Below are 10,773 nucleotides of genomic sequence, written 5' to 3'. Positions count from 1 at the left end.
GGCTGGGGACTCGAACCCGCCACCTTAGGTGTACGTGGCTGGCGCCTTAGCCGGTTGAGCTATAGGCGCCGAGCCGATTAAACATTTCTTATAAAGAACCAGCAATACACACAATCCACATGTGGATAATAACTGACCAAATGTTTACCTCTCAGGGTAGAAATGGATGCGGGGCTGCAGGGCTGCTGGACCAGTATTGAGCAGTTAGTCAGGGACAATTGCTCAATGGGGTGGGTGTTTGGAGAAAGGTGAGTCCTGGCTGACACCAAGACCCAGGGCCCAGGGCCACTTTCTTGTCTCTCCTCTCAGATGATCTGGACCTGGACGAGCTCCAACTGGAGGATGGAGGACACCCCAGTGTCCAGTGTAGCCCTATTCCAGGTGAGATGGGTGCCTGGGGAACTGAGGAAGGGAGGCATGGAGAAGGGGCACCCAGTCATCTAGAGGAGATGCCAGTTAGGCCTGGCATGCCTGTTGCCGTGCTCTCGATGCTTCATTTGCCTAACACCCAACCTGCTACAGGAGAGTCCTCTCTTTGTAATTCCTGGGGAAAGAGCTGGAATTCTTTCCCTTGGGTGGCTGCTTGGAGGGAGTAGCACAGCGTGGATGGGGACAAGTCCAGCAGTCTTTACAAATTAGTCAATTAGTAGTTACGTATTTAGGAGAAGCAGGAAAGAATGCTTTCACCCCACTGCTCAGGGTGGTATATGGGACTACTTTTGAGTACTCCCTAATTCATACCACAGAATCCTCATGCCAGGTGGAACTCTAAAAGGTCATCTTCTCTAACCCAGGAAGATTACAGTCTCTCTTTCTTAAAACTCTCCAGGCTCAAAAAACTCCACCATATCCCCAGGGAACTTTGTATAGTACTATCTACCCCAGGCAGCTGAGGAAACCTCCTTTAGGGTCTAACCTAAATCCATCTTGCTGGAGAAAAAAAAAAGAAAAAAGAGAAAATTCTCCTTCTCCTTGGTGCAATTCAGCCAAAGATGTTTAGAGTGAAGTTCCTTCCCTTGCGTATAAAATGCTAACAGGCCACCCAGAAGGCAGCAGTGTGCTACTTATGCCCAGAGAGGAACTGTTGAGAAGAACAGAAAGGGATAAACAGTTTGCTTCTTCTATTGACTCTCACCTCCATTTTCCACTTCCCATCTTTCTTTGGCGTGGACTCCTTGGCCCTCTCCCCATACCCCCTCTAAAGCCTGCACAGTGTTTGCCCAATCTTGCCTGGCACCAGCTCTCAACACTTAGCAGCAACATCACGCCCCCTAGTGCCAGCCTGAGGCCAGAGCCCTAGCCCAACCTGGAGGAAGCAGGTTTTGAGTTGTTTTTTGAGTTGAAAACCCACATGCTTCACTCACACTGCCACAGAAACGTCACCTCTGAAAACCAGTAATCAACAGTGGTGAAGGAAAAGAGGAAGTTCCAACCGAGGTAAAACACAAGTCCAACTTGAGCTTGCTTCTAAAATAGCTCATACAAAATGGTCAAATAATTACGGTACATCCAGGTGGTAGAGTAGTCATTATACAGCCGTTGAAAATATGGTTTTGAGGAATCTTAGGACATGGGAAAATCTGCATAATAAAAATTTAACTTAAAAAAAATTTAACTTAAAAAGAATGGAAAAGCTTTATGCATTTGTCAGTCTGTTTTGTGTTGCTGTAACAGAACACCTGAGACCTGGGTAATTTATAAAGAAAGGAGGTTTCTTTAGGAAGGAGATAATTTATGAAGAAAAGAGATTTCTTTAGCTCATAATTCTATAGGCTGGAAGGCTAAAGACTGATCCGCTGCATCTGGTGAGGGCCTCAGGGGGCTTCAAATCATGGCAGAAAGTGAACGGGGTGTAAGTGTGGGCAAGCAGATCGCCTGGTAAGAGAGGAAGCAAGAGAGAAAACCTCCATAACAACTCTCTCCCAGAGAACTAACCCATTCCCTCAATCTAGAACTCACCCACGGAGAGGTGGCATTAATCTATTCCTGAGGGATCCACCCCCATGACCCAAAGGCTACCATTAGGCCTCACCTTCCAACAGTGCCACCTAGGGGATCTAATTTCAACATGCATGTCGGTGGGGACATGCTGCATCCAAACTGTAGTGACAACGAAATCCCCATTTCGTTTAAAGATATATATATATATATATATTAAAAACTGAAAGAAAACATACCAAAATAATGAGGTTTCACTGACAGAGAGGTCATAAGCAGTTTTAATTTTACCATGTGATATTTTCAAATTTTCTACAATTATCATCTATTATTTGGTAATGGAGGGGAGCTTTAAAAATGGCTTCCACAAAAGCCTCTTGAATTCCCAAGCTACTTTGTAATACATTAAAGATCGTACAATACATCGAAGGGTTGAAGGCCAACGAGATGAAAATGAATGTATCCACAGTTACAAGGTGATTTCACAACAGACTTTGGGTAGAGAGATGGAAAACACCGGGATCTTCCCTATCTAGTGTGGACCCAAGTTGGAAAACCCCAAAGTCATCTGTATTTTGATTACTGGACTTGACTTGGTATGCTTTGCCTCCCAAATACTGATTGACTGATGAATATTAAATGTAATCTGAAAAAAAAATGCGGTCTGCATCCCTCTCACAGAGCAAGGGAGAGCCATCCTGGTGTGATATCTGGCCAGGGCGCATCCATAGTGGAATCCATAGTGTATCCCTGGGTAGTGGGTGGGAGAAACAGAGCCTCGGGCAGTGGTCCGCAGCAGTGCCTCAGCCCTCCATCCTGTATCCCTAACTCTACTCCTTATGCCATCCTGTCTTTTCCTTTCTTCTAACTGTTACTTCTTTGGAGAAACTGCTTCAACATTTTCTCACTGCCTGGGTTTGCACTATATTGATTTGTGCTGTGTGTATGTTTATATGTATTTCTTTTTTTATTTATTTAATTTTGTATATGTGTTTCTGTTTGCTATGTATATTGGGGTGATGGTCAGTGTTTATTCCATTTGCAGCTCATTGGAAGAAGAGCTGTGTATAGCCCATTGTTCTCCCCACCCCACCCCCAACTGGGCATTCTCTGAGATGAGAGAACAGGTCAGCCTCCCTCAGGCCAAGAGTTCTCTGAGGGTAGACTATGTTCATCTTTTGATTGCAAGGTCTCTGAGTACAGAGGCTGGCCCAGTATCAGCAGCCTCTAGTCCAGGGATAATGTCTGATCCTCTCTCCTACAGGCCCCTTCAAGCCCTGTGAGCACCTCTTTGAAAGCTGGGGCATCCGCCTGGCAGTGTGGGCCATCGTGTTGCTCTCCGTGCTCTGTAATGGGCTGGTGCTCCTGACCGTGTTTGCCGGTGGGCCTGTCACCCTACCCCCAGTCAAGTTTGTGGTAGGTGCAATTGCAGGTGCCAACACTTTGACTGGAATTTCCTGCGGCCTTCTAGCCTCAGTTGATGCTTTGACCTTTGGCCAGTTTGCCGAGTATGGAGCCCGCTGGGAGATGGGGCTGGGCTGCCGGGCTACTGGCTTCCTGGCAGTACTCGGGTCCGAGGCCTCCGTGCTGCTGCTTACCTTGGCTGCAGTGCAGTGCAGTGTCTCTGTCTCCTGCGTCCGGGCCTATGGGAAGGCCCCCTCCCTGGGCAGTGTTCGAGCAGGGGCCCTGGGCTGCCTGATGCTGGCAGGGCTGGCTGCAGCCCTGCCCCTTGCCTCAGTGGGAGAATATGGGGCCTCCCCACTCTGCCTGCCCTATGCTCCACCTGAGGGACAGCCAGCAGCCCTAGGCTTCGCCGTGGCCTTAGTGATGATGAACTCCTTCTGCTTCCTGGTAGTAGCCGGTGCCTACATCAAACTCTACTGTGACCTGCCAAGGGGCGACTTTGAGGCCGTGTGGGACTGCGCCATGGTGAGGCATGTGGCCTGGCTCATCTTCGCAGACGGGCTCCTCTACTGCCCCGTGGCCTTCCTCAGCTTTGCCTCCATGCTGGGCCTCTTCCCTGTCACGCCCGAGGCTGTCAAGTCTGTCCTGCTTGTGGTGCTGCCCCTGCCTGCCTGCCTCAACCCACTGCTCTACTTACTCTTCAACCCCCACTTCCGGGATGACCTTCGGCGGCTCTGGCCGCACACAGGGGCCCCAGGGCCCCTAGATTATGCTGCAGCCAGTGAGCTGGAGAAGAGTTCCTGCGATTCCACCCAGGCCCTGGTGGCATTCTCTGATGTGGATATCATTCTGGAAGCTTCTGAAGCTGGACAGCCCCCTGGGCTGGAGACCTATGGCTTCCCCTCAGTGACCCTCATCTGTCAGCAGCCAGGGACCCCCAGGCCAGAGGACAGCCATTGTGTAGAGCGAGAGGGGACCCTCTTTGGGAACCCACAACCCTCCATGGATGGAGAACTGTGGCTAAGGGCAGAGGGAGCTTCATCAGCAGCTGGAGCCTCATCAGTGGGTGGGAGCTTGCGGCCTTCTGGTTCAGCCTTTGCCCCACACTTATAATTCCTCCCCATTCTTCTCTTTCCATCTCTTCCTTCCCCTCCCCCCATGAATGATGGCTGCTTATAAAATAAATACAACCAAAACTCAGTAGTGTGATCTGTAGTAAGGTGGTCCGATCTCTGGTTCCACTGGTCTTCTCTCTCCTGTGACCATGACCAGTGAGTGCTTCTTAGCTTTGTTTCCCTTTGACCTTCCTCAGCTTCACCTTCGTGCTGGGCCTTTTCCCTGGTATATCTGAAGCTGTGGACCAGAGACCTGGAAATTTGTCTGCTTAAGGGAAGTGAGGGAAGTTAAAGACAGTGCAAGGTTTGGGGGCTGAGCAGGCCCAGGATCAGGGCACAGTGGACAGGGAGACCTCACAGAGAAAGGCTTGGAAGGGGACTACCAAAGGCATTTAGGCATCTCTCCTTTGACTCATGGATAGGATATACAATGTGTTTTGTCCCATTAATCTTGATATACACCATGCAAAAAGACTTCTATTAAAATAAGTTGGAGATTATACTTTGGAAGAGATTATACTTTGTGTCCCTTTCTTAGAGACTCATAGTATTTTTTTTTTCTCTTGAGACAGAGTCTCACTATGTCACCCTCCGTAGAGAGCTGTGGCATCCCAGCTCACAGCAACCTCAAACTCTTTAGCTTAAGAGTTAGCTCAGCCTCTCAAGTAGCTGGGACTACAGGTACCCACCATAACGCCTGGCTGTTTTGTTGTTGTAGTTGTCATTGTTGTTTGGCAGGCTTGGGGCGGGGTTTGAACCCACCACCTCCGGTGCATGTGGCTAGGACCCTAGCTGCTGAGCTACAGGCACCAAGCCAAGACTCGCAGTATGTTTTAGCATAGTAAAGATCTTGAGAATTCCTTCAGTAATAAAATATATTGAACCTTGGTTTACCTAGTTCCCCAAATTATTTGATGGCAGGTTTTTGTTTGCTTATGTGGTTTTCATGAACTAACTACTAATGTCACAGCACTTAGCTCTGTTCCGTCCCAGAGAGCTCATCTCTGTGCCACCCAGTGACATCCCAAGATGCCACCATTTCCTGAAAGCCTTGATTCTAGGAGTTCAAGCTAGTGCCAGAGGCAACTAATAATTCCATCAACCAGGAAAGACTCTCAACACTCTAGCCATCTTCTCCTACCTAGAAAGGATGAGGGTGTGGTTCCTGGATCCTGGAAGGATGCATACAGGGAAGTCTGTGGCCATCTGGGTTCCCTCTGGCACTGAGTTGCCTCCCTATGGTTCACCATCAGATGCCCCCTTCTACCTCTTGCCATAAGCTAGGTCTTGCCTTCCCATCTCAGGTCCTGCCTACTCTGTGGGACAGGGAGACCTTAGCCAGAAAGAGGAGGGATATTTTTAATTGTAGGTATTGCATTTAGGAAACATTGGAGGTATCTGGGACCCCTGAGTACCACCATAGGACTCTGCCCAGGTCAACAAACTGATCCTTTTGCCTCTCTCCTCATGATCTTTCTACCTTATGGTTTACCAAATGCCCCTGAGTGTTTCCAGAGCACCCTGTCCCTTGCCCAGCCCCAAATACACACAGACATACACATTCAATGTCTGGGTAAGGAGGTAAGAGCTGGGGTAGTTACCTTGCAGACATATAACGTGACTCTTTCAGATGTAAAAAGAGAATCCAAGATGCAGGAAAGGGCAAGACTTGTTCCAGAGCACCCTAAAATCAGCCCCATCAGGAGGACAGGAGTCTAGACTCCCAAACCCAAATGGAACACAGTCCTCCTTCTGAATTCTGGCATGGTCTTTAGCCAGCCCTACCCCAAGGGGCTCCACCATTAAAACTTCCCCCAAGAAAGTCCTTCTGGTTTCCTAGTTCCAGTTTCTGCAGCTTGGCTTCTCCACTATCTCCCTGCTGCCCCAATTCTTAGTGGAAATTCAGACATAGGTCAACATATCTTGAATAGAGGGATGAGGCAGAGACCATGGATGGAACTTGACACATTTCTAAATCTTGTCTGAGTAGTTGAGTTGGAGTCTACTAGACTCTGAAGCTGAATATGCTAGTTTATAATCCCTGAAACTTAGGGTCCTAGCATGGGGTCAGTTTCAGAGTGGTCATTCCCTAAATGATGGTGGATTTATTTATTGATTTTTTCTTTGAAAGCTCCTGATCTCCCAATTTCTCCGGGGCTAATCAAGAGCCCGTGATGGAAAGGGTTTGCTATACTTTGGGTACTGAGACTTGGTGACTCTTATCACAGAAAGTTCTCTGAGATGCCTCAGGGATGACAAAATAGTTATGATTTGGGGAAACCCTGACTTCTAAAAAGTCACCCCAGATCCTTCCTCACTCCCCCACCTGCTATGTGATCACTGTTGTCGTGGGAGTTAGGGGAACCAGCATTGATGTGGAACACATTGGCCATGTATTGTAGATTACAGGTAGCCTCTTTAATAAAAAGGGGTCAATGCTTCAATAAAAAGCTCTAGTGTAGCACTTATTACCTGCTTCTAAAAGTCCGAGGATCTGCTGATCAGAGTAGCATCTGCTGGCTTTCTGGTCAAAGAAGAGTGGGGATAGGGAGTGGAGGTATTTGTCATGAATAATTTTCATTATTCAAAAAAAATCTAGTTTATCTTATACATTTACCTAAAATAAGGCTGCCCAGTAAAGTTTCTTTGTTTTTGACTGAAATTCTAGCAAATCAGTATGTTACTCCTTTGGTTATCTCCAGTATGATTAGTAGATTATGAAGATTGTGTATGTCTTTGATCTTGAAACCAAACACCAAATATTCAGTGCATGTAAATGCATTTTATTTGATTGGCAAAATCTTCCAACATGGTGTCCCTGGGGAGAATTCTACCCAAGGGGACTGTGGAGGTAGAACTATTGAGAACTGCTACTATGTACTGTCTTGGGTTCTATGTGCTATGCCTTGGCAACTGGTGCCAACCACAATCTCCTCTCAGATTTGTGCAGAACTTCTTAGGGTAGACCATGGTTTTTACATGTACCTCTGAACACCCTAAGAGGAAAGTCCAAAAGTATCAGAGCTCAGGGCTGGGCATGGTAGCTCATGCCTATAATCCTAGCACTCTGGGAGGCTGAGGAGGGTGGATTGCCTGAGCTCAGGAGTTTGAGACCTGCCTGAGCAAGAGCGAGATCCCCATCTCTGAAAATAGCCAGGCACTGTGGCAGGCGCCTATAGTCCCAGCTACTTGGGAGGCTGAGGCAAGAAAACCGCTTGAGCCCAAGAGTTTGAGGTTGCTGTGAGCTATGACACCATAGCACTCTACAGAGGGCAACAAAGTGAGGCTCAGTCTCAAAAAAAAAAAAAGATGAAAAATATCAGAATTGAGATTTGAAGACTATGTATTAACAGAACCTCTGGCTGGGCCTTCCTCTTGCTTTCCTCTCCCCTCCTCTAGCTCCCAACCTCCTTCTAGTTTCTCTTTCCAGGAATAAAACGTTTAAAGAGTAAGGGAGGGGAAGAATGAAGAGCTGCCGACAGTTAGTAGGTCTGAGTAAGTGAGGATCATGGGAGAGCTAGAACCCTGATCCTATCTGGCACCACCTCTTCTAACTACCTCTGCTCTGTTTTAATGAGTTCTTCCACCTATCACTCCCCACCCCTAACCACTTCTAATTTCAGTCCCATGCCCTCTCTAGGTGTATGAAATGTAAGAATTGTTAAGATGTAAATATTTGGATTCTTCTGTATAATAAAGCACCAATGAAGTACCACACATGTCCCTTAGCTCCTTTTTGCTGTTCTGGGAGTGATATGGGTGGGGACTGCTTTGAGAGAGGAGTGATCAGAGTATCAAGACTCTTCTTTAGCCTGTTTTCTGAGTTCTGGGACATCTGAGGTAAAGTTTGGAGTATTCGCCATTAATTCCATTCACCTATAATGACATATCTTTTGTGTGCTTCACTCTGGGTTAGACATGGAATAGTCTAAAGAAAGCAGTGAGCAGGTTGAGCTTTCCATTACTCAGACCCCAAATACCCTCTCAGACCCAAGCCTACCAGTGGGGGTTCCTGATACTGTGAATCCCAAAGGATCAGCTTGCTTTCTTCTCCTTGAGTGAACTTCCTACCCACTCTCTGCCTAGGGAATCTTCTCCCTCAAGCCTTGCTTCAGAATGGGATGATGCCCCTAACAGAACCAAGCAGCCCCTTCTCAAGGTAAGGGAAAGAAATTGAGTTCAATGAAAACCTGCAGTCATGGGAACAAGATGCTAACTCCAAACCCCAAACTGGTATCAAGTCCTTCCTGGCCTAGTGCCTGACTCCCTTTCAAGAGGATAAATGATGCTCTCATGGACACCTGTCCTCCACTCTTCTTGAAAAAAAGAGCATTTTTTTTCCCTCTACCCTTCTGGCCCAACTCCAGGGAAGGCCATTTCCTCAGCTGTTCTGTTAGACTGGATTAAGAGGAAGAAACCCAGGGGCTAACTCAAGTAAGTGTGTAAATGTATTTTTCTTGAGAGGATACCTGTGGAACAATAAGGGAGACATAATCTCAGCAAATCCAAGACTAGGAGCAGCAGTGAGGCTGGATTTGTGCTATCTGCAGCCAGAGGGTCATTTTGGATCTGAGGCAGTTTTCAGAGTTCTGACCAGTTGGGATCTATGATTAATCCCTCTGGTGCTGGCTGGAAAGAGAAAACGGAAAAAAAAAAAAAAAAAATCCCTCTGGTGCCCACATTAGCAGGTTCAGCCACTCTCTGGAGGCTTGTTGGATCTACCTGTTTCCCAACCACAATCAACTGCTCCTAACCCACCTCCTTTTGTTTAAAAAGCTTTTTATAGGCCAGGCACTGTGGTTTACACCTGTAATCCTAGCACTCTAGGAGGCCGAGGTGGGTGGATTGCTTGAGGTCATGAGTTGGACACCAGCCTGAGCAAGAGCAAGACACCTGTGTCTAAAAAGAGCAAAGTGTTGTGGTAGGTGCCTGTGGTCCCAGCTACTCAGGAGGCTGAGGCAAGAGGATTGTTTGAACCCAAGAGTTTGAGGTTCCTGTGAGCTACAACACCATAGAACTCTACCCAGGGTGACAAAGTAAGACTCTGTCTCCATTTAAAAAAAAAAAAGGAAAAGAAATCTTTTTATAAATTTAATTTTTGATTAAGTAATACATTCACATGGTTCAAATAACATGTGTTTTCTCCCTCCTCTCCTTTCTCCTATTTGTTCACTCCCTAAACCTTCACTGGTTACCACTGTTAGAACAGAATCCATACAATTGATTCTGGAGTCAAGCCTCAGTTTAAATCCCGGACTTACCATTAACAGCCAGTTCTTCTTAGGTTTGACTCAAACTGTCTGGGAATGAGTATAATAATAGTACCTAAGCTCTGTAGGTTATTTAAAAGATTTTTTTTCCTTTTTGCAGTTTTTTTTTTGGCTGGGGCTGGGTTTGAACCCACCAGGCCCTACTCCTTTGAGCCACAGGCACCGCCTGATTTTTTTTTTTTTTTTTGAGACAGAGTCTCGCTGTGTCGCCCTTGGCAGAGTGCTGTAGCCTCACAGCTCACAGCAACCTCTAACTCTTGGGCTTAAGCAATTCTCTTGCCTCAGCCTCCCAAGTAGCTGGGACTACAGGCACCCACCACAATGTCTGGCTATATTTAAAAGATTCTAAAAGGCTTTTCATGTAAAGACTTTAGCTTAGTGCCTGAAAATAACTTCCAGGTCCAGAGAGAACCTAGAACAGTGTTTTTCAAACTTTTTTTTTTTTAATAAGAGGAAGGGCTTTATTTATCGGCTGGGAGCTTACAGCATAGATTTCCAAATGGCCGTGCTCCTCAAACTTTTTTATCTCATGTCACACTTGAACCTGTAGTGAAACTTCCGCGGCACACTTAAGTTATATTGATCAAAAAAAGAGAGAAAAAAATATATATATTTACTATGCTTTGAACTTCTTTCGCAAACAATTAATGATCTTTAAAATTTTTTGCAACACACCTAAGATCCTTTCACAGCACACGAGTTTGCTATGGCACACCAGTTGGAAATTACTGACCTAGAGACCAAGAACTCACCCCCTAGAGAAAGTTGCTTCTGATGGGAGTTTGAGGGAAGGAACCCGCCAGAGCAGGTCATTTTTTGAATCTCAGTTTCAGGGTCCTGATAAGGAAGGCAATGGAAGGAAGGGAACACAGTTTAGTGGGATGTGGGTCCAGGGAAAAGATGACTAAAGAAAAAAAAGCACACAAAGAGGAGAAACCCTGTAGTAGGGGTGGAAGGGAGACACTTTGGATAACTTGTCATCCCTGATGTAAACTGAGAGTTGGAGAGAGGGATGGATGCTCTCTGGGGACCATAGCAGAAGGCGG

The 10,773-nt window shown here is 46.6% G+C and overlaps 1 protein-coding gene across 1 annotated transcript in view; it reads left to right on the top strand.

The window, feature by feature from the left end:
• The window catches only part of LGR6 (leucine rich repeat containing G protein-coupled receptor 6), a 125,857-nt gene extending 120,883 nt beyond the window's left edge, over nucleotides 1-4,974 (top strand). The window contains exons 17-18 of the mRNA XM_003792266.3: nucleotides 310-381; nucleotides 3,203-4,974. Coding sequence (XP_003792314.1) covers nucleotides 310-381; nucleotides 3,203-4,455 — 1,325 coding nt within the window. The 3' untranslated portion in view covers nucleotides 4,456-4,974. The remainder of the gene's footprint in view (nucleotides 1-309; nucleotides 382-3,202) is intronic.
• The last annotated feature ends 5,799 nt before the right edge of the window (nucleotides 4,975-10,773 follow it).

This window comes from Otolemur garnettii, unplaced genomic scaffold (genome assembly GCF_000181295.1).
Source record: "Otolemur garnettii isolate 467f Iridium unplaced genomic scaffold, OtoGar3 scaffold00055, whole genome shotgun sequence".
Classification (NCBI taxonomy): Eukaryota; Metazoa; Chordata; class Mammalia; order Primates; family Galagidae; genus Otolemur; species Otolemur garnettii.
The sequence above is the reverse complement of the archived record's forward strand: the minus strand, read 5'-3'. Positions and strand labels throughout refer to the sequence as shown.